At 41.3% G+C, this 23,594-nt stretch overlaps 1 protein-coding gene across 4 annotated transcripts in view; it reads left to right on the top strand.

The window, feature by feature from the left end:
- Positions 1–23,594, top strand: part of ULK2 (unc-51 like autophagy activating kinase 2) — a 65,732-nt gene that overhangs the window by 15,948 nt on the left and 26,190 nt on the right. For all 4 annotated transcript variants that reach the window (XM_061174799.1, XM_061174800.1, XM_061174801.1 and 1 more), the window contains exons 6-14: positions 474–647; positions 1,505–1,578; positions 3,358–3,459; positions 4,766–4,824; positions 6,036–6,118; positions 7,648–7,695; positions 8,038–8,126; positions 13,743–13,914; positions 22,814–22,874. In XM_061174799.1, the coding sequence (XP_061030782.1) occupies positions 474–647; positions 1,505–1,578; positions 3,358–3,459; positions 4,766–4,824; positions 6,036–6,118; positions 7,648–7,695; positions 8,038–8,126; positions 13,743–13,914; positions 22,814–22,874 (862 nt within the window). The remainder of the gene's footprint in view (positions 1–473; positions 648–1,504; positions 1,579–3,357; positions 3,460–4,765; positions 4,825–6,035; positions 6,119–7,647; positions 7,696–8,037; positions 8,127–13,742; positions 13,915–22,813; positions 22,875–23,594) is intronic.

Genomic DNA, 23,594 nt, shown 5'->3' with positions numbered 1-23,594 from the left:
CAGGGAGATGAGAGGAGACAGGTGTAGGGCCGCAGACCCCGGCAGGCCCACGTGGAGGTGATGCCCAAGTCTCGCCAGCCAAGCAGTTCACCTGTTTTTAATTCGTGCTCAGGTAATGGTTGGAATTAAATATGGACATTTATCCCAGGTATTTGATATGAAGGGGACTTATTTTTGGCTTGTGGAGGAGACTGACATTGTTGAGCACCTCTTGTTATGCTCAGTCTTCCCAGTAAAAATGGGAAAGGAAAGCCAAAAAGGAACACCAGTGAAAATGAAAGATGCAAGTGTAAATCAGTTCTCTTTACAACAGATTGATTAAAAATTTTGAGATATCCGCTCTCTCTTCACAGACTTAAACTGTTAAGGTAAAAACAATGAGAAAATGCGAATTCCGGTTCCGTACTCCCTCAGTGTTCTCCTCAGAGTACGCAGGTGATACTTGAATGTTGATGGAGCGCCTTTTCTCCCAGCTAAAGGCACTCTCAGTGAAGACACCATCAGAGTCTTTCTGCATCAGATTGCAGCCGCCATGCGGGTCCTGCACAGCAAGGGGATCATCCACAGGGATCTCAAGCCCCAGAACATCCTGCTGTCCTATGCCAATCGTAGGAAGTCCACTGTCAGTGGTATTCGCATCAAAATAGGTACTTGGCTATGTATTGTCTCACGCAAAGAACATTTTTGGGACTTGGTATTTTTAGATAATTTTAGTTCAGCTTTGTTAGAATGATGGATTTTGTTGAGACACTTTAAAAATTTTTATTGAGTTCAGTGAGGTACATTTGGATATGGGAACCCTTTACATTATGGCAGCAGGTGCTAGACGGGGCCAAAGACCCCATGCTAGGAACTCTGAGTGCGACTCCCAGCAAGACATCCTGCTTCTCCTTATCACAGGGAAGCTAATGTATCATGGTTGCTGGCAGCAAATTAATAGCCCTGATTCTTTACAGCTTGTTGGATTTTAACGTAAGGGATCTGAGAGATCATTTAGTTCAGGCTTCTTACCTGGAAGGTTTTTTAGCACTCTCAAGATTATTTGAAGCAGTTTATAATGCTAGATTTTTTTTAAAGCTTTTCTCTTCGTTGGTGGAAAAATAATTATTTAGCAGTATTTTAAGAAATCTCTGATATTTTATGAGTTACATCTGGTATCTGGAGGAGGACAGAAACAGCTCCAATTCTATACCTGCTATTGATATTGGATGAGAGCTGTATTAATGAATCATGTATTATAATTAGCATTTTCTCTTGCAAAGTGTGGCACTTCCTTCTTGGTTACAAAACTGGCAGAGCAGTGACTTGTGCAGTTGGTGATGACTACTTCTTCTTAACTTGTTGAAAGTGAGGTAGCTCTTTTTTCTTTGTGGACAGTCTTATTCAATAAGCTTTAATTTCTCACAGTTCTTTTGTACCCTCTTGTATCTTTAAAGAATCATATGATCTGTGTTAACTGAGCAAAGGTATCATTTGATTTTCTCCTTTTTATTTTGTGAAATAGCGGATTTTGGTTTTGCTCGTTACCTACATAGTAACATGATGGCTGCAACGCTGTGTGGGTCTCCAATGTACATGGTGAGTGAGTGTTTGCATCCTTGTGTGTTTGCAGCACAGCAGCATAAGCATTGGAATTTAAGTATAATGCTTGTTTTCAAGTAAGATGTGATTTTATATATAGTCTGAGTTTTTATTATATTACAAATGTTAATTCTATTACTGATAATGATATAATGCAGACGTCTTTCACTTTAGTATAGCGGACTGTGAAAGTCTGTCATCTTTGCCCATTGGCATTTATTTTTTAACATGATTAGTTAGTTATTATGGTAGAAATCTCCTGTTAGATTAAATTGAAAACAAAAGTTGATGAAATGTGGTCATGCTATACATAATGTATAATTTTAGGAATACTTAAAAAAAACCTTTTGGGGTACCTCTTCAGCTGTAGGATGTAGTCATCTTTTGCATGTTGTCTCTTTAGACAGGATCCCTATATTGTAGAAGTGTTTTCCATCAGTGTCACACCTAACAGCTGAAAAAAATCTTAGTTTTCCTCTTTATCCTCTCCTGTGATTACTGTCAGGTCTAACAGGGTGAAGCTGTGAAACTTCTGAACTAATGTGAGGTGTTAAGCCTGGAAATACCTTAATTCTGGAACTTCAGAATCCTGTGAAGTAAATAAATGTACCTATTTCAGTTATAATTTAAAATGCGTTTATGTTCAATTAGGGTTTCTTCTAATGTAAAATCACTCTGAGCTAAGGGAACTAGTAATCAAAGTTCAAAAAAAATTTTTTGTATTAGACTTACTTTTTCTTGATCATAAGCTTACTGCTTATATAGTAAATGTTATAATTTAATATAATTAAATACTATTTTGCACTTCTTGAGTGTGAAACTAGTTCAGCCTTGAACTAATAGCCTTGAGGATAGACAGAGTGCTTGGGCTGATTATTAAAGGGAGGTGGCTCCATAAGAAATTTACTAGGGACAATAAATAAAAATGTTATGCCTGGAAAATAAAATTTCACTATCTTTTAAGTGTATTTGGCATTCCTATTTAATGCTATGCTTGCCTTGATTGATGGTATTTTTAAAAAGCAACATCTAATGAGAGGGTGGGAAAATAGCTGTGACAAAGCAGCAGAGAAAAAAAATTTTTATTTTTTTGGCTGCTCTGAGCGGCATGTGAGATCTTAGTTCCCTGACCAGGGATTGAACTCACGCCCCCTGCATTGGAAGTGCGGAGTGTTAACCACTGGACTGCCAGGGAAGCCCCAAGATAGTTTTCATTATTGTATTTTGCATAACAGATTTTCCATTATTTTAAAAGTTTTCAAATGACAGGAATAATATAGCAAACACTTGTGTACCTACCATCTGTATTTAACAAAGTTAACATTTTGTCATGTTTGCCTTGATCTTTTTTTAGAAAGAAATAAAGTATTTCAGAAACAGTTCTTGTGCCCTCCGTAGCCCTCCTTTTCCCATTTCCCACTCTCCTACTCTCCTACCCCAGAAGTAACCTCTATCCTGTAATTGGGGTATATTTTTCTTTGTTATTATTTTAATACTCTTTCTGTATTTTATGTGTCCATAATATTACATAGAAATGTTTGTTTCTGCAACTTGCTTCTTTTCATGCACCATTGTTTCTGAGATTTAGCAGTAAGCCTCAATGTAAGAATGTGGTTCTATATTCGTTGCAGTATCATTTGATTAGGGCAATATCACAATGTGTTGTTTTTATTTTTGTAGTTTTGTTAGGAGTGTGACCTTTTCCAGCTAATTAATCCATACATATTAATTATGTAAATGACCTCATGCATGTCTCTTGAATTGTTTTATCCCCAGGCTCCTGAGGTTATTATGTCTCAACATTATGATGCCAAGGCCGACCTGTGGAGCATAGGGACAGTGATATATCAGTGCCTCGTTGGAAAACCACCTTTTCAGGTACCTTGACTTTTTTTGGATGTGCTCAGTTTGGGGATCTTCTCATTTTGCAGTTGCCTTTGACTTATAAAATGGGGGATACAGTTGACCCTTGAACGATGTAGGGGTTAGGGGTGCTGACCCCTCGCAGTGGAAAATGTGCTATAACTTTACAGTCGGCCCCTTGTACTTGCCGTTCTGCATCCGTGGGTTCAACCAAATGCAGATCGTGTAGTACTGTAGTATGTATCGAAAAAAAGTCCCTGCACAGTTCAAACCCATGGTGTTCAAGGGTCACCTGTACTTTGAAAGCAGTATTTCTGGTTCCTCTGTGACTTATTTTGATTTTGTTAACAGGTGAAACTGCTGTAGTGAGCCAGAACATCTTTCGCTTTTTCCTTTTTTATCTGCCTTCCCTTGTAGTTGGACTGGGCCCGGGGCCGGTTAGGTTCTCCAGGCTCATAAAAGCTTGTGCGGCTTAGCGTAACAACCTGGTAGGAAATAGGTGTGAACAGTGATGTCAGCGCTTCCTGCTTAGCCTGGCTTTGGGGTCCTGGAATCCACGTGAGGGCTAGGGCAGGTCTGGGAAGATCACTGGAAACTGTCCCCAGCTCTCTATTCCTGTCACTGCTGGGTGAGAGGTAATTATTTAGGCTTTATGGAAGTTACTTTGAGTAGGTCTTCCTCTCCCTTAACATCCTGTCAAAAAGAGGCCTCCTAGGATATAATCACAATGATTCCTCTTGAGTCCATACTGCCCAGTTACAAAGAGGAGTTTTGAATCTGAAAACTGGAACAGAGGGAAATTATTTGCCCAACATGGTTTTAAAAGTCGGTGACACAGCCAGGTTGAACGCTTAATTTCCCAACCTAGTTTGGACGTAGAGACAGCGTCACTGATTCAGCAGCACTTACTATGAGGGTGCTGCGCGTTGCTGTGGCAGAAGAGTAGCAGTCATCTGAGGTCTCTTCCTTGAATCCCTCGAAGGTAAACTACACCCTGAACTTACACAGTAAAAATACACCTGTTGGGTAGGCCATGTAACCTCCAGAGTAGCGATTCTTTTCTAAGTTTCAGGCCTCTCTGAGAATCTGACCTCAGAAAAGGTACATTATTATGCCCAGATGTGCAGAATTCACATAAAATTTCAGAAGTTTTTTAAGTTCCTAGTGCCCGTCTATGGCTCCTTCAGCATTCCATGGCTTTCAAGTTCAGAGTCTCTCTTCTACAGCAGAATGTGAGCTTCGATCATATGATTTGGAATTTTTGCCCTTAGTTGTTTAGGAAATTAAACCGTTTTCTTCCCTTTTTTTTTTTTTTAAACAGGCTAATAGTCCTCAAGACCTAAGGATGCTTTATGAGAAAAACAGAAACTTAATGCCTAGGTATGTGTTTTGATTACACTGGGTTTTACCATTTGTCAGTACAGTGTTATCTATTTGAATTCTGTGTGTTTTATGTTTTTCCGTTATTGAATCTTTTTTCAATTAGCAGTAAGGAGAGCTTTCATTTTAACAGGAAATTAGAAAATTACTAGTGTATCATAGGTGCCTGTGTGCTGTACCATTTTCTTTCTTTTTAAAAATGTTAAGTTTATTTAAAAGAAAAACCTACAGAAGTTATATGTGTTCTTTGAGGGAAGGGAGATGCAAATAGATGGGCATAAAGTAGAAAATAGCTAGGCTTTCCCCTAGAAAATAGCTAGCTCTAAAATAGCTAGAGAGTCCCCTAGTTAGATGTAACGTATTTTGTTTAATCAGATCCCTGTTTTCATTTTTTTGGATACTACAAACAGGCTTTAGTGAGGAGAGATTGTGTGTGTGTGTGCGTGCGTGCATGTGTACACACATTTGTGCATTTCTTTAGGATGGACTCCTAGAAATGGAATTGTTGGGCTTAGAGACACTCTGTCCAGCTCGGCTGGCCCTGTTTGCACTGCTGAACAAGCAGTGCGCTCCTTTCCTGCGTTCTGCCAGCAGGGGTTGTTACCAGTCTGATGCCTCCCAAGCAGGGCCAATTAGCTCTTCATTTAACTTGCATTATTCTCTTTACTAGTGAGGTTGGCTTGCTATTTGTTTAACATCCTTTTGTAGTTTTTATTCTGTGAATTACATATTCCTATTACTCACTTTTTTTTTATTGCCTTGTCCTTTTTTTTTGGATTTCAGGAAGCTGTGTTATTTCTCACTTGTATTTATTTAAGCTCTGCCCTTTTGCAGACAGAATTGGAGGTGGCTGTTTGTCTAACAGAGAACTCTGTAGCAACTGTTAGTGCTAGGTCGACATTGTGTTAAAACTCAAGAGGGTCTGTGCTTGTGAAGTGCTTTGTTCTCGCAGATATTCCAACAACAGCAATAAGAAGCACAATGCAAGAATCTTCCCAAATTGATGCTGCTTTTCAAAGGCAGTTGCTTAGCGTTTGTTTGTTTGTTTGTTTTTTCCTTTAAGGGGTGAGGGTCTACCATGGTCCTCTTGGTATAAAATGTAGTGTTTGTGAAACTGCATATACATTTTCATTTACCGTAATGAAGGCGAAAGTCGTGTAGTTAATATATAAACTCACCACTTAGGTGGTTTTTTTTTCCTTTCCCTCAAGCATTCCCAGAGAAACATCACCTTATTTGGCTAATCTCCTTTTGGGTTTGCTTCAGAGAAACCAAAAAGATAGAATGGACTTTGGTAAGTAATATTTTCAAATTTTGTATGTATGCTAGTTTCTAATTTTATTTTTGTGTATTCCAAAAAGTTTTTTTTTAATTTATTTTTTATTGAACTATGGTTGATTTACAATGTTGTGTTAGTTTCTGGTGTACAGCAAAGTGATTCAGTTACACGTGTGTATACATTCTTTTCATATTCTTTTCCATTATGGTTTATCACAGGATGTTGAATATAGTTCCCTGTGCTATACAGTAGGACCTTGTTGTTCATCCATCCTCTATATACTAGCTTGCATCTGCTAATCCCAAACTCCCACTCCATCCCTACGCCCCTACCCCCCTTGGCAACCACATGAAAAGATTTTTTTAAAAGATGCTATAGATGTTTCAGAAGAAAATGAAAATCAGTTTTACTTTTCTTTCTATCTCTTTGTCTTTTTTCTTTCACGTATTTTGTAAATGTATGGAAGGTATATAAATAGTTAACATAATCGATAATTTAGAAACTATGATCCTATTTGTCGTTTCACTATTGGCTGACATTTCTCATGGTTACAGAGCAATCTCAGTTTAATTTCTCCGTCTGAAAGATAAAAGTATTTACCAAACTACATGACTAAAGTTTAATTCCAATTTTCACCAAACTTTAAGAAAAGATATAGTTAGACTATTTCATCTTTCCCCCCGTACAGAAACTGTTAGAGCTACTGTCTACTGAGAACATTTACTGGGACAGTGAACTGAGTGCTTCTGAGTGTGAGGTAGTTTAGACTAAACCTGACTTAAGCTCATTTCTGATTTTGTATTACCTGGTGAACCTCCGTGCTGGGCTGTGCCATTCTCCTTGTCTGCTCTGTGCTACGTAGTAACGTACAATTTGGAGACTTAATGATAAATGAGGTGGTCTTCGTGAGGTTTTAAAGAAATAACGAAATAAATTATACAAACAGGAAAAGAGTAAATTAATGAACTGCCATGTACTCACCTACTTATTTATCTTTATCTAATTAGCAGGCTTACTGTGTAGGTTTTATCCTTGGTGAATAGCTGAAGAAACTAAAAATCAAATTGATAGCTTTTTTAAAAATGTGAAACCAGCTGTAGGAATATTTCTTCTGGGATAGAAGAGTAGAGTTTATTATACAAATCAGCTGTCTCAGATTTCCCGCTAGGACAGTTAAGTTCACAGGGTGATCAGCGAGGGCCTGGTCACAGTTCTCCGTGCCCTGTCTGTTCGAGGACGGCACACGCTAGAGGACGCGTCTACTTCAGTCACCTCGGGGGCGCTGTGCTGCTAATGGCCACTCTGAGAATTAACACCATTATTTTAAAATTTTCATTCATTAAGAATTACTTATAATTTGATGGGTTTTATGGATGGTTTATAAAATAATGTGCTTTTACATTTAAAAGAAATGGAGTCTATGTAAAGAAGTTAATAATAATTATGTGTGATCTCAAGGATATTATGTTGACTACATTGACGAGGTTAACCTATCTGCAAAAATCAACATCAGTTTAATGGTTGCATTCTCATTTTCATTATAGAAGCATTTTTTAGCCATCCTTTTCTTGAGCAAGTTCCAGTAAAAAAATGTGAGTACCCACTTTTTACATTTCTACTTAAAGAGTGAATGCAAGCTTAAGGAAAAATTAGTATTTGGTATTACAAAATTAATTTTTTATGTGCTTCTCAAGATTTCATTGAGCTTTTCTTAAATATTTGTAGTTGTGTTTATTTAATTACAATTCTGTTTTTCCTTCCAAGTCCAAATTGAAAGAGTTTAGTAATTACTGCATTTTTGGTTTCACCCATGGGAGCTGTAATAAGTAGGTGAATGTAAATTTTTGGCCAACACAAAGCTGTAGTAGTTGTGACAGGTTTGCTAGTGGACAGCTCATGTAATCGCACTCCCTTCGTCGGTGTTTCTCCCCCAGCCTGCCCGGTCCCGGTGCCCGTGTACGCCGGCTCCGCCTCTGAAGGTCCCTGTAGCAGCTCTCCATCCTGTCGCTTCGCCTCTCCACCTGTAAGTCCTGGTTGTATGAAAGGTAACGTTAGAGCCTGTGTTACTGCATCTGCTCACAGAGCCTGCAGATACGTGTGGGTATTCTCTTTATGTGCGGAGTTTCCTAGCGCAGCTGAGGCCTGGGCAAAGAGCGCTGTTGTTGAGGCCCTCGGTCTGGACTCTGCCTTATCTGGCTGTGCACACTTCAGCAAGATGTGTCCCCTCTGACTGGTGGACACAGTACCCTCAGCCTTTCGTGACCAGTGAGGTGGGGAAGGATGTCACTGTGACACGTAGATAGGTAATTTGCATTTGTTTCATGAATGTCATAAACATCGGTCTGGACAGTTATCGTACATAGAACTTCCAGTGGTGGACGAGTGCCCTCTGAGCGGACTTCACTGCCTTAGACCCCGTAGTCATGGTGATGGGCCCTGTGAGCCGGCTCCACTGCAGCCTCTTCCCTCCCCAGGGCTGCCCGAGCCGTGTACCCCATGGCCATCTTCCCTGCGGTCTCAGTGCTTCTTCCTGACCCTGAGAACTTACGGCCACTTCTGGTCATTCCTTCCATCTGCTCTGCTCTCCCAGGTCTTGCCCGTCCGACTTCTGTGCTTTTCTAGACTTTCCCCCACGTCTCTCTTGCTGCCTGAGAGGGCTGTGACCTTGAGACTTTTCACAAGCCAAGGCCCAGGGGCCGTTGTGTCAGCCACTGCAGGTATTTTCCAGACTGGCCTGGCAGACATGCATTTCTTGAATTCTGCTGGCAGAAGGGTCGGGGAATCGCAGAGGGAGCTGGTTGGGTGATGAGCAGCTTGAGGCTTAAGAGTCTGGGGCTTGGGAGCTTCCACATCCCTGACTTGCCATATTACCTATGACAGGTGACTCAATCTCTCTGAGCCTGTTTGTCATAAGTAAAGTGAGTATAATTTACCCACTTCATGGATAAATGAGCAAAAGCACCTACTCCAGTGCCCGCACACAGTAATACTCAGGAAGTGGCAAGTGCTGTTAGTCTTATTTTCCAGGGAAACCCAGTACCCCACAGAGAAAGCAGATGCTGCAGCAGCCTGTTGCAAACGGATGAGTCCTAGGACTGGCAAAAAACCTTTCTGCACAGCCCTGCAGACTCAAACCAAACAGAAAAAGCAGATGGACTAATAAGACTTACATTACATTCCCATGAATTTAAAAAAACTAAGAGGGGAAAAAAGTGTTGTCTATTTCCAGTTTCAGTCTGGAATATAGGAAAACACTGGATTTGGAGCGACAGGGGAGAAATGCAGAGGAACTGCAGGGAAAGACCGAAGGCTCTGTTTGGAGCCGGGCAGGACGGGCCTCAGCGCTGGCCAGCCTGCTGCTTGCTCACTGTATCCTACAGGGCAGGTCAGTTCCCAGGCTGAGCTGAGCTTCCTTGTCTGTAACGTAGGTTACAGAGGCCTGGTTAACCTCTGGTTGAAGGGGGGTGGGTGGTAGTATGTAGTGAGTACTTGATAACTGTAGCTACCATGATGGAGCACGTATGTGATACAAGATGACACGTGGTGTGAAAAGCAGAGATGGTGCTGGAGAAGGACAGCAGGGGAGAACCTGAGTGTGGGGAAGCCTGGGGGGATGGTAGGACCCCAAGGGAGGAGAAAGAGAGGGGCCGCCAGGAGGGGTGCAGCTGGGAAGTGCTTTGACTGGACAGAGTGTGCTGGGCTTTTGTTGGATGAGGATGCTTTGAAAGGGAGCGCAAGACAGCAGCGCGTCTTGGGCTGCTGGGAAGAGCGGAACACGTGCTTGCAGGAGAAGGGGCGGGGGAGGGGAGACATACTTAGATGCTCAGAACTTTGGTGGAAAAACCTTTTTTAGAAGGCCTTTATGAGAAGCTAATGCTTGAAGTGAAAATAAGGAAATCTGGAAATAAGAGGAGAGCAGGAATAATATAATATAATGTAATGTAATGTAATTTCCAGTTAGTGAGATTAGAAAATGGGATGGTTTGATAGGCCTTGCTTTCAACATAGTCTGCAAAAGTGAGAGGACTTCCTGTAGGCACTGCCTTCCTTCCTAGGGCTGCAGCAGGCTCCTGTGCTGAGGGTGGATGCATGCAGGCATGCCCACGTAACATTCTCTTTTTTACCTTCTCACACAAATGTCCAGCCGCTACTTCCTTCCAGAGGAATCGTTGAAAGGTGAAAAAGAAAAACTCTGTAACAAAAAACTCAAATCACTCTTTTAGTTATGATATTGGCTATAGGCTAAATGCTATTTAGATAATATCTCTTGAATATCTATTGCTTTAATCACCTTTATTAAATGCCTACTTTATGTGAAGTTTTGGTTGATACCAGTGGAAGATATGACCAGGTCCCTTCATTGAGGAGCTTTTAGTTTAATTGTGTGGAGAAGAGTCAGGTAAAGCATCACTATAGAAGCATATGTATACACGCCTTTACTGCCTGTGGGAGTGTGGATGAGGGGCATGAAATCAGACTAAGAAGCCAGCAAAGATGCTCAGGAGAGGCACTGAGCTGAGTTTTTTGTTTTTGTTTTTGTTTATTTATTTATTTATTTTTGGCTGCGTTGGGTCTTCGTTGCTGCGCGCGGGCTTTCTCTAGTTGCGGCGAGCGGGGGCTACTCTTCGTTGTGTTGCGCAGGCGTCTCATTGCGGTGACTTCTCTTGTTGTGGAGCATGGGCTCTAGGCGGGCAGGCTTCAGTAGTTGTGGCTCGCGGGCTCTAGAGTGCGGGCTCAGTAGTTCTGGCGCACGGGCTTAGTTGCTCCGCGGCATGTGGGATCTTCCCGGACCAGGGCTTGAACCCGTGTCCCTTGCACTGGCAGGCGGATTCTCAACCACTGCGCCACCAAGGAAGCCCTTGAGCTGAGTTTTGAAGGAAGAGTAAGCACGGTGAATTTGTAGAAGAGTGGTGTTGTAAGCAGAGGAATCCCTGTGGAATGGTGATCCGCTGAAGGAATCTGTAGCCATCCTTGGCCACAACGTTTATTAGAATTAAGTGAAATGTAAGTTCAATTCCTTAGTCTCCCTGGCCACATTTCAAGTGCTCATAGCCACATGTAGCTGGTGGCCGCCACGCTGGATAGAACAGAACTTTCCCATCGTTGCAGGAAGCTCTGTTGGACAGGCTTCTCTGACGATTCAGTCTGTAGGGTGCAGAGAGCATTGGTGATGTGCTGAGGGGAAAGCAGAGCCAGAAGGGTAGGGAGAGGCTGTGTCTTGGCAGAATTTGGGCACCGAGCAGCGGAGGCCAGACTTTTTGTGGTGAGCCATTTGAGAGATTTTAAGTGGAGGCGTCATCTGATCCGCTGTGCTTTAGCGAATAAATTCCTCTGTACGCACGTGGAGGATTGGATCGGGGACACGGAGAGAAGACTCTCCACCAGATCAGAGAACAGCCTGTGACCATTGCAGACTTTTTGGTTTGGGTTTGGGTTTGCTTTGTTTTTATTGAGGATGAGGGCCTGAAGTAAGTCAGCAGTTGGAAAGGGGAAGACGAGGGGCCAGGAGGAGCAAGGTGAAGCGTTCGTGACGCTTGGAGATCGCTTGAACTGGGGACCTAAGGAAGAGGGTGATCTTGACGGGACCCAAGTGGGTGGACTTTGATGGAGCCACTCAGCGAGGGAGCACAGAGGCGAGGCGATGCGCTGGTGGTGTGCAGACGCGGGGGCAGGCGCGGAGGCAGCCTGGGAGAGGCAGGGCTGCAGTTGTCACTCTGGCAGTGGTAGCTGAGGCAGGAAGGTGAGAGTGACCCCCGGTGAGGCTACGAAGTGTGTGTGCGGAGTGGAGGCCCAGGGCGGCCCTGGGGAATCCCGCAAGCCACTCCTCTCCGTCAAGGGGCAAAGGAGACTAAGAAGTAGCGGGGAAAGCAAGAGAGTAGGGTCACTGAATGGAGGGGGTGGGTCAGGAGAAGAGCGGCCCACAGTGTCGGAGTCGCAGTGTCAGGTAACTTAAGGCATAGAGGAGCCTCCGGAGAATGCGGCCACAGGGGTCCCCGGTGGGCTTCATAAAGGCGGTTTTGGTGGAGGGTTGAAAGCAGGAAGTGGATTATGGTGGGTTAGGCGACACACAGGGGGTGAGGAATTGGGGTCAGTGAAGACTGAAGTTTGAAGAAACATTGTTAAGTGAAGAAGGGAGAGAAGATGGTAATTGAGAGGGTTGCATTGATTTGAGATGTGGAAAAATTAAACATGTTTGTGTGCAGAGGGGAAAAAAGCCAAAATAAAGGGAGAGGGTGAAAGTGTCAGGAGCAGAGGGGAGTGATCTGGGTCCTTGAGGAGGTGGGGAGAATTAGTGGAGAGATTAGCTTTGAACGCAAGAAGCATCTCTTCCACCCAAGTGGTTGTGGATGAAGGTGATTTTATAAATAGCAAAGGAAGAAATTGAGAGAGTTCCTGCCTGGAAAGAAATCGTGGAGTTAGATACTTGGGATCCAGCCCAGCTCAACTGCTCTTCAGTTGGCAGATTTCCTCATCTTCTGAGTTGTGTTTATTTATATATGAAATGGATTTCAGAACAGGGCCGAAGTTAGATCATACACGGAAAGCTCTTAGCAGTGCCCAGCCCGTGGTAGGTGCTCTGTAATGTTAGTCCCTCCATCTTCCTCTCTCTTATAACCTTGAAGCATAAGTGCTCTTCAAAAAGTGATAAGGAGAATTTATGTGTATGTCAAACACACACACACACACAAAGAAGTGATAAGGAGATTTGAGACTGATTTCATTGCTCCGTGACCTGCAAAGGAGCACCAGCAGTTTAAGACTGGGGTTTAAAGAGCATTTTGTAGTATTTTTCTTTTTCTTAAATAGAAACAAAGGTTAAACATGGTAATGGGGACCTAACACAATAAATTATGAAGTTCATTGTTTTAGGAAACTATTGTATGATGAAGACATTCAATTAGAGTTGTCACTAGTGTCCTTGAAGTGGGCAAGTGTCAAGAGATCTATAGCTACTTACGCCCACGTATCTTTAAATATCTTTATATGCTTTTCTTCCCTTCCTGTCCTGTCTCCCACAAATCAACTCCTTCCCCTGACAAAAAAGAACACAAAAGGAACACACCCACGCCTGTAAGGTTTTCTAAATCTCTCCTTCTGGAAGTGTAAATAATCTCTGTGCTTACATGCCCTTATCCTTACTGTTAACATGGTCTCTTGCTTTCCCTTTTATAATGTTTTCTTCATTGGAGATTTAAAACTGTGTGTGCAGGATGTCATTAATTTAAAGTCCCTGGACGTTTTGTTTTAGTCATTAAGTAAACAGGTATTGAGTATCTGCTTTGCTAGGCCATGCGCTGAAACGGGGATGTGGAGATGATAAAAACTCACCTCAACCATTTCAGGAGAGGCAGCGTGTACATGTGATAACTGGTATGATGGTTTTTTTGTTGTTGCTGGTTTTTTTTTGGTATGATGTATTTTTAAGTATCATTTTTGGAAAACATTTTAGAAGTCATTATGCAAAGACACTTTAAACTGTGCTTTTCTAAGGGAAAGATTTTCCAAAGAGATTTTTTAAAATCTTAAATGGAATTGAACTCTGTGCCACTTTCATGAAAAAAATATTCCTTAGTCTGATGGCTATTCTGACTTGCATTTTATTATGAGGCCACTTTTAATTTTATGTTGTTAATTTTAGTCCCTTCCAGATATGCAGCATATTCAGGAAGAAAACTTATCCTCCCCACCATTGGGTCCTCCCAACTATCTCCAGGTGTCCAAAGATTCTGCCAGTACTAGTAGCAAGAACTCTTCTTGTGACACGGATGACTTTGTTTTGGTTCCACACAGCACCTCGTCAGACCACTCATGTGAGAATCTTTTCTGCTTGTACACATTATATTTCTGAATTTACTAGACTAGCATTTTTTAACCTTCATATCACGCTCTCTCGTGTAGGACACCTTTTCAAATGGACATTTTATTTAGTTGATGGAATTCCCAGAACTATCTACCTACCTTCCTGTAATCTGCTCAGTCATCTTCTATAAGACAATAACCTTGGATTCTGAAGGTAGATGAAAACTTTGTAGGAAATGATCTCAAATTCTGTTTGTATCCAAACAGAAAGGAATAGAGAAGCCAATATAATGAGAGAAATTAAATTTAAGGAAAGGAATTAAAGGAAGACCTCTTTTGGAAAAAACCTGAGAGTCAAAGGGTCTTAAAAACAGTCTGCATGGTGCTTCAGGAGCTACTGGCCTGAGTTCAGGAATTAGCCTCATAAATTTACAGGAAGAATTTTTTATAAAGGAAGCAGAATCCAAGCTGACTAAATACAGTCAGGGTTCTGTGGAACAGTGAAGGGCACCAGAAAACCTACAAAAAGAGAAGTTAGACAAAACCATGAAAAAGGACGGAAACATGGTTTGGAAATTTGATTACTTTCAACAAGTGAATAGTACCCAGTTGACTGTGTGCACATGTAGAAAGTTGGAGACGTTTGTATCAAGAGGTCTCTAGTTGTTTGTCAAATACGTGTTTAGTAGCTGCTTACGTTCACCCCTGCGCTGGCTGTTGTGAAGGCTGTGGCCCTAGACCAAACATGCTTCGGGGCTGATTGGCTGGGGCAGGGGAAACACACGGCACATAAGGCAAGCGGCGGGCCCTGATCCGCGTGCTGAGAGCTGGGAGCTGCCTTTAAAACTCATCCTGTGTGGTGGTTTTTTTTCACTAAAAAGTTAATTAAAACTTTTAAAATTGTGAAATATTTCAAACAAAATAATACGGCAGATACTCAAATCATCCACCGCGCTAATTTTATTTATGTCAACATTTTGCCATATATGTTTTAGATGTCTTTTTAAAGGTATAAAATGCTGTAGGTACAGCCAGAGTACCTTGCATCATTCTTCTCTTGCCAGAGATAATTCTTCCTCTTGATTTGTAATTCTAATATGCCCCTGTATCCATAAAGAACATATAGTATTTTTATGATTTTAGTTTCAAGTAAATGTTATATAGAATATTGTTTTCTATAGTTTGCTTTTTTATTCATATTTTTGCTGTGTATCTAGATCTATATCTAGGTGTGTATCTAGTTCATTTTAATATATGATATTTATAGTGCAACTAAACCATAGTTTATCCATTTCCCTACTGATTATGACTTGGAACATTTCTTTTTACTGTTCAAAATGTGTTATAACAGATGTCCTTGTGCCAGAATTTCTTCCAGGTGGATGCTCTAGATATGTATAACTTCAACTCTATAAAATATTGGTATAAGCAAGTTGTAGCCACTAACACCTCCGCCATGCTGCCCCAACGTTATCATGGTGCCTTCTAAAGATTTTCATGGTTTTTTTTCATATTTAACTTTACCTGGAATTAATTTGTGTAGATGGAATAAGGGCTCTGTCAATTACCCTAGCATTATTTATTGAATATTCTGTCCTTTCTACACTGATATGCAATTCCAGACTTGTCATGTCAGGCTTATATAAAGGATTTGTTTCATTGTGTGTGCGTAAGATGGGGTGGAAGGTGATGGTGGGGAGCATCCTAGAATTCTGTGGAGTCACCCGGGCTATTCTTGGCCCCTTTCCCCCCCGCCATATAGTTCAATTTCAACTTGAAAATCCTACAAAAAACCATTTGGGGATTTTGACCAGCCTTGTGCTGGTCCTCTAAGGCCTGTTCAGGGCCTACAAAAAACCATTTGGGGATTTTGACCAGCCTTGTGCTGGTCCTCTAAGGCCTGTGCAGGGCCTACAAAAAATCATTTGGGGATTTTGACCAGCCTTGTGCTGGTCCTCTAAGGCCTGTGCAGGGCCTACAAAAAACCATTTGGGGATTTTGGTCAGCCTTGTGCTGGTCCTCTAAGGCCTGTGCAGGGCCTACAAAAAACCATTTGGGGATTTTGACTAGCCTTGTGCTGGTCCTCTAAGGCCTGTGCAGGGCCTACAAAAAACCATTTGGGGATTTTGACCAGCCTTGTGCTGGTCCTCTAAGGCCTGTGCAGGGCCTACAAAAAACCATTTGGGGATTTTGACCAGCCTTGTGCTGGTCCTCTAAGGCCTGTGCAGGGCCTACAAAAAACCATTTGGGGATTTTGACCAGCCTTGTGCTGGTCCTCTAAGGCCTGTGCGGGGCCTACAAAAAACCATTTGGGGATTTTGACCAGCCTTGTGCTGGTCCTCTAAGGCCTGTGCAGGGACGTGTGTGTGTTTGTTTCTCCACTTCCTTAGATTTCTTTAGTGTGTTTTGATGCATGTTTATACTTTTCTACATAAAGGACATTCACACCTTTTGTTTTATTCAAGTTACCTTTGGTTTTTTTTGTATTGTATAAATGTTGTCTTAAAAACATTTCTTTTTTTCCCAAACTGCTCCTGTCGAGGTCTTTTTATGCTGCCAAATCCCAGGGGTCATTTCTCAGTCCTCATCTTTTTGATGTGTCCACAGCATTTGTTACGGTTGACCACACCCTGCCATGTAATTAGTAAAAATTTGTTATTGTGAAGTATATCATACGTATAAGATAGTTTTTTAAAAGATTTAATTTTTCCTTTTTGGCCACGGCACGCGGCTTGCGGGATCTCATTTCCCCAACCAGGGACTGAACCTGGGCCACGGTAGTGAAAGCTTGGAATTCTAACCACTAGTCCCTCAGGGAGCTCGCCAAGATTTAATTTTTTAGGGCAGTTTTAGGTTATACAACAAAATTGAGAGAAAGGTACAGAGATTTCCCATATACCCTTATGTACCCCTTATTGCATAGCTTCCCCCATTGTCATCATCAGTCACCAGAGTGGTACATTTGTCACCAATGATGAACCGACATTGACACATCATAATCACCTAATGTCCACAGTTTACTTCAGAGTTCACTCTTGGTGGTGTACATTCTGTGGTTTGGACAAATGTATAATGACATGTTTCCACCATTGTTATTATACAGAGCATTTTCACTGCCTTAAGAATCCTCTGTGGTCTACCTACTTATTTCTCCCCACCTGACCCCTGGAAACCACTGATTTGTTTTTTTTTTTTTTGAAGGGGACTGCAGCTCCTGCATTGTGGGTGGGACTTGTGGCTCCTCTGTACAGCTCTCCCTCCCCCTTTCCTACTTTTTTTTAAATTGAAGTATAGTTAATTTACAATGTTGTGTTATTTTCAAGTGTACAGCAAAGTGATTCAGTTATACATATATGTATATATGTATTCTCTTTCAGATTATTTTCCATTATAGGTTATTACAAGATATTGAATAGAGTTCTCTGTGTTATACAGTATAGGTCCTTGTTGGTTATCTGCTTTATATACAGTAGTGTGTATATGTTAATCCCAAACTCCTAATTTATCCCTCCTTATCCCCTTTGCTAACCATAAGTTTGTTTTCTATGTCTGTGAGTCTATTTCTGTTTTGTACATAAGTTCATTTGTGTCATTTTTTTACATTCCACATATAAGTGATATATGGTATTTGTCTTTCTCTGTCTGACTTACTTCACTTAGTATGATAATCTCTAGATCCAGCCATGAAGCTGTAAATGTCATTTTTCATTCTTCTTTATGAGTAATTTCCATTGTGTATATGTACAACATCTTCTTTATCCATTCATCTGTTGATGGACCTTTAGGTTGTTTCCATGTCTTGGCCATTGTGAATAGTGCTGCTATGAACATACGGGTGCATGTTATCTTTTTGAATTAGAGTTTTCTCCAGATATATCCCCAGGAGTAGGATTGCTGGATCATATGACATCTCTATTTTTAGTTTTTTGAGGAACCTCCATACTATTCTCCATAGTGGCTGCACCAATTTACATTCCCACCAACAGTGTAGGAGGGTTCCCTTTTCTCCACCCCCTCTCCAGCATTTATTATTTGTAGACTTTTTGATGGTAGCCATTCAGACTGGTGTGAGGTGGTGTACCTCATTGTGGTTTTGATTTGCGTTTCTTTAATAATAAGCGATGTTGAGCATCTTTTCATATGCCTGTTGGCCATCTGTGTATCTTCTTTGAAATTTGTGTCTTTTAATTGTGCATTTAGACCACTGATGTTAAAAGTGATTATTGCTGTACCTGGATTAGTATCTACCATATTCATTACTGTTTTCTGTTGTTGTCCTTGATCTTTGTTCTTGTATTTGTCTTCCACTCTTTTTCTACCTTTTGTGGTTTTAATTGAGCATTTATTATGGTTCTATTTTCTTTCCTTTCTTAGCGTATCAATTATACCTCTTTTTTATTTTTTTTAGTGGTTGCCCTAGATTTGCAATATACATGTGTAACTAATCCAAGTCCACTTTCAAATATGCTATACCATTCATAAATAGTGTGGGTATCTTATAATATCAATAACAAAATAATCCTAATTCCTTCCTCCCATCCCTTGTATCACTGCTGTCATTAATTTCACTTATATATAAGCTACATAAGTATGTATGTGTATATACACATAAGATATGTAGGGAAGCATACATAACTGAGTACATTGTTGCTGTTGTTATTTTGAACATTGTTACCTGTAAACAGCTCATGGAGCTCAATATCAAAAAAACAAACAACCCAATTAAAATACGGGCGGAAGACCTAAACAGACATTTCACCAAAGAAGACATACAGGTGGCCAAGAGGCACGTGAAAAGATGCTCAACATCACTAATTATTAGAGAAACGCAAATCAAAACTACAATGAAGTATCACCTCACACCAGTCAGAATGGCCATCATCAAAAAAATCTATAAACAATAAATGCTGGAGAGGGTGTGGAGAAAAGGGAACCCTTTTGCACTGCTGGTGGGAATGTAAATTGATACAGCCACTATGGAGAACAGTATGGAGGTTCCTTAAAAAACTAAAAGTAGAACTACCATATGACCCAGCAACCCCACTACTGGGCATGTACCCTGATAAAACCATAATTCAAAAGGACACATGTACCCCAGTGTTCATTGTAGCACTATTTACAGTAGCCAGGACATGGAAACAACCTAAATGTCCAATGATAGGTGAATGGATAAAGAAGATGTGGTATGGTATATACAGTGGAATATTACTCAGCCATAAAAAGGAATGAAATTGGGTTATTTGTACAGATGTGGATGGACCTAGAGTCTGTCATACAGAGTGAAGTAAGCCAGAAAGAGAAAAACAAATATCGTATATTAACGCATATATGTGGAATCTAGAAAACTGGTACAGATGAACCTAGTTCCAGGGCAGGAATAGAGACGTAGACATAGAGGGTGGACATGTGGACACAGTGGGGAAGGGGAAGCTAGGACGAATTGGGAGCTTAGGTTTGACATAAATACACTATCATGTGTAAAATAGATAGCTAGTGAGAACCTGCTGTAAAGCACAGGGAGATCAGCTCGGTGCTCTGTGACGACCTAGATGGGTGGGATGTGGGGGGGTGGGAGGGAGGTCCAAGAGGGAGGGGATATGTCTACATATAGCTGACTCATTTCATTGTACAGCAGAAACTTAACAACATTGTAAAGCAATTTTACTCCAATTAAAAAATAATAATAAAAATAAAAGTTTTTATTTTACCTTCACTTATTCTTTCTTCAGTGTTCTTCCTTTCTTTATGTAGCTTCGGTTTTCTGATCCATATTATTTTCCTTCTCTCTAAAGAACTTCTTGCAAGGCAGATCTACTGGCAACAAATCCCCTCAATTTTTATTTGTCTGAGAGTCTTTATTTCTCCTTCATTTTGGAGGATAATTTTGCAGGGTACAGAATTCTAAGTTGGTGGTTTATTTCTCTCAACACCTTAAATATTTCCCTCCACTCTCTTTCTGCTTGCATGGTTTCTAAGGAGAAGTCTATGTAATTCTTATCGTTGTTCCTCTGTAGGTATGGTGTTCCTTTCCTCTGGCTTCTTTCAGGATATTTTCTTTATGTTTGATTTTCTGTAATTTGAAAATGACATGCTGAAGTGTAGTTGTTTGGGGCATTTACCCTGCTGGGTGTTTTCTGAGCTTCCTGGATCTGTGGCTTGGTGTCTGACATTAATTTGGGGAAATTCTCAGTCATTGTTTCAAATATTTCCTTCTGTTGCTCCTCTTTCTTCTCCTTCTGGAATCACCATTATGCATATGTTATACCTTTTATAGTTGTCCCACAGACTGTGGATATTCTGTTCTGTTTTTTGGGTGTTTTTTTTTTTAAGTCTTTGTTCTCTTTGTTTTTGGGTTTTCAAGGATTCTCTTGAAATAATACTCTTGCTCAGAGATTCTGTCCTCAGACATGTCCAGTCTACTAATAAGCACACCAAAGACATTCTTCATTAATGTTACAGTGTTTATCGCCAGCATTTCTTTTTGGATCTTTCTTAGGATTTCCATCTCTGCTTACCTTGCCCATCTGTTCTTGCATGCTGTCTGCTTTCCCCATTAGAGCCCTGAGCATATTAATCATACTTGTTTTAAATTCCCTGTCTGATAATTCCAACATCCCCACCATGTCTGGTTCTGATGCTTGCTCTGTCTCTTCAAAGTGTGTTTTTTTTTGCCTTTTGATATGCCTTGTAATTCTTTCTTTCTTTTTTTTTTAAAGAAATAAGATTCTTTTTTTTTTTAAGAAATTTATTTATTTTATTTGTTTTTATTTTTGGTGGCGTTGGGTCTCCGTTGCTGCGCACGGGCTTTCTCTAGTTACAGTGAGCGGGGGCTACTCTTCGTTGCGGTGCGTGGGCTTCTCATTGCGGTGGCTTCTCTTGCTGTGGAGCACGGGCTCTAGGCGTGGGGGCTTCAGTAGTTGCAGCACTTGGGCTCAGTAGTTGTGGCTCGCGAGCTCTAGAGCACGGACTCAGTAGTTGTGGCGCACAGGCTTAGTTGCTCCGTGGCATGTGGGATCTTCCCGGACCAGGGCTCGAACCCGTGTCCCCTGCATTGGCAGGCGGATTCTTAACCACTGCGCCACCAGGGAAGCCCTGTAATTCTTTCTTGATAGGCGCACATGATGTACCGGGTGAAAGGACCTGCTGTCAGTAGGCCTTTAGTGATGTGGTGGTGAGGAGTGGACAAGTCCTGTGATTGGGGCTCTGCCTTGAGTTGAGCCTGTGCCTCTGGGCAGTGAACTTCACAGGTGTTTCAGATTCTTCCTCTCTGCTCAGGTGGAACAGGAGGACTACAGGGGCCTGGAGTTGGGTGTTTCCCACCCACCCCCCCCAATTAAATTACTGAGTTTAAAGTCACTTGAAAGCATCCCCAGACTTCCCTGGTGGCGCAGTGGTTAAGAGCCCACCTGCCAGTGCAGGGGACATGGGTTCGATCCCTGGTCAAGGAAGATCCCACATGCCGTGGAGCAACTAAGCCTGTGCGCCACAACTACTGAAGCCCACGCACCTAGAGCCCATGCTCCACAACAGGAGAAGCCACCCCAATGAGAAGCCTGTGCACCGGCACGAAGAGTAGCCCCCGCTCGCCACAACTAGAGAAAGCCCACGCACAGCAACGGAGACCCAACCCAAACAAAATCAAAACCAAAAAATCCTCAATAAAGAACTTAAAAAAAAAAAAAAAAAAGAAAGCATTCATTCCCCTCTGGTGGTTATGCTACCAAGTTGATATATGATTAGGTTCCATCGCTTCATTTTATTTTTGATTTCTAGAGCTTGTTCTTTTCTTTTGACTTAATTTTGTTTCATAATGATGTATGATTCCAAACTCAAAGCTACAAAATGAAGAGGTGAACTCTTAGTGAACTCCAGCTTCCAACCCTGTCCCCTCTGCCCCGTTTCCTCCGTAGGAAACTATTGTCTTTAAAATCGACTCCTTCCTTGCCCCTCTCTTTATCCCCTTACCCTGATTCATTTTCCTTTTATCCATCTTATCACTGCCTGGTATTATTACCTTCTTTCACTACTAAAATGTAAGCTTCATGAGAGTAGCGACCAAAGTAAATGTATTTCTCAGTTCCATGTATGGCCATTCAAAAGGATATTTATGATTATTTTTTTCCTTTTTGAGTATTTTGAGGTTACCACAGTTTATTTTATTTTTAAAAATTTATATTATTTGGTCAACACTGCTATTTCACATCAACACACATGAATTATACCTTTGCAGCCATGTAAAGGTCACACAGGGCAGTATGATCTAGTGGGTATAGAGGTGACAGGCCCCTGTGTTCTGAGCTGTGCTCTATTCCCTTAGATGGATGATGTCTGAGCATGAAGATGGCCTGTGGCATCTGTGTCCAAGAGGCCCCAGTTTCATGACATCTTGTTCAGCTACCCGTGCAAGACACAGGAGAGTGTCACGCAGGAGTGTGGGTGCTCCAGCGTTAGAGTGAATTAGACTTCAGATACAGGCAGCTGTACTAGAATGTGACACACGTGTTCCTAAAAGTCACCACACCCTGCAAAGTAGTTCAGTAAAAACCACAGAGTTTATGGGCAAATTGGGATTAGGAGCACAACACTCAAAACCTTTGTCCGTGGCACATGAAAAGGAACATGATAAAAACAGCACAGATTTTGCACATGTTAAAAGGTGAAGAAATATGTATACACTGCAATAAGTATGACACTTTACCCTGAAAAGACCTGATGTTGGCAGCCTGTGAATTCAGCTGGGTGCAGTGTTCCATGCTCACCTGTTGTTACTCGTGGGCAGAATCACAACATAAGCAAATGGTAAATTTGTACTGTGATCAGATTGTTTCCTAATAGTCATGTTGGAACAATATACATTTTTTAAACAGGTGGTATAGCAGAACTCACTGTATTTTTCTCTTTTTCCTTTAGATGATATGCCGATGGGCACTGCTGGCAGACGTGCTTCTAATGAGTTCTTGGTGTGTGGAGGGTATGTTTGCATATATTTCACTAAACATTTTTTCATATTTTTTGTGTGTGTGAGTAAAGTTATAGAACTCTGTGTTCTTGATGTAAAATTTATTTTGTTTCACAATCTATTCTTTAAAAACTTTTTAAATTGTGTTAAAAAACATAAAATCTGCCATCTTAACCATTTTTCAGTTTGAGTTCAATAATAGCATTAAGTATATCCACAATGTTGTGGAACAGGTCTCCATATACTTATTATTTTTTTTAATATACATTTATTTATGTATTTATTTTTGGCTGTGTTGGGTCTTCATTGCTGCGCGCTGGCTTTCTTTAGTTGTGTCGAGCGGGGGCTTCTCATTGCGGTGGCTTCTCTTGTTCCAGAGCACAGTCTCTAGGTGCACGGGCTTCAGTAGTTGTGGCACGCGGGCTCAGTAGTTGCGGCTCGCAGGCTTTAGAGCACAGGCTCAGTAGTTGTGGTGCACGGGCTTAGTTGCTCCACAGCATGTGGGGTCTTCCCAAACCAGGGCTTGAACCCGTGTCCCCTGCATTTGCGGGCGGATTCTTAACCACTGCGCCACCAGGGAAGTCCCTCCATATACTTTTATATGGTTGTATATTATATTGTTATATTTAGCTCTTTAATCTATTTTTAGTTGATTTTTGTATACGGCATAAGATAAGGGTCCAGTTTCATTTTTTGCATGTGGATGTCTAGTTTTCCCAGCACCATTTGCTG

Source organism: Eubalaena glacialis, chromosome 19 (genome assembly GCF_028564815.1).
Source record: "Eubalaena glacialis isolate mEubGla1 chromosome 19, mEubGla1.1.hap2.+ XY, whole genome shotgun sequence".
Taxonomy (NCBI): Eukaryota; Metazoa; Chordata; class Mammalia; order Artiodactyla; family Balaenidae; genus Eubalaena; species Eubalaena glacialis.
Note: the sequence above shows the minus strand (reverse complement) of the source record. Positions and strands in the feature narration are given on the sequence as shown.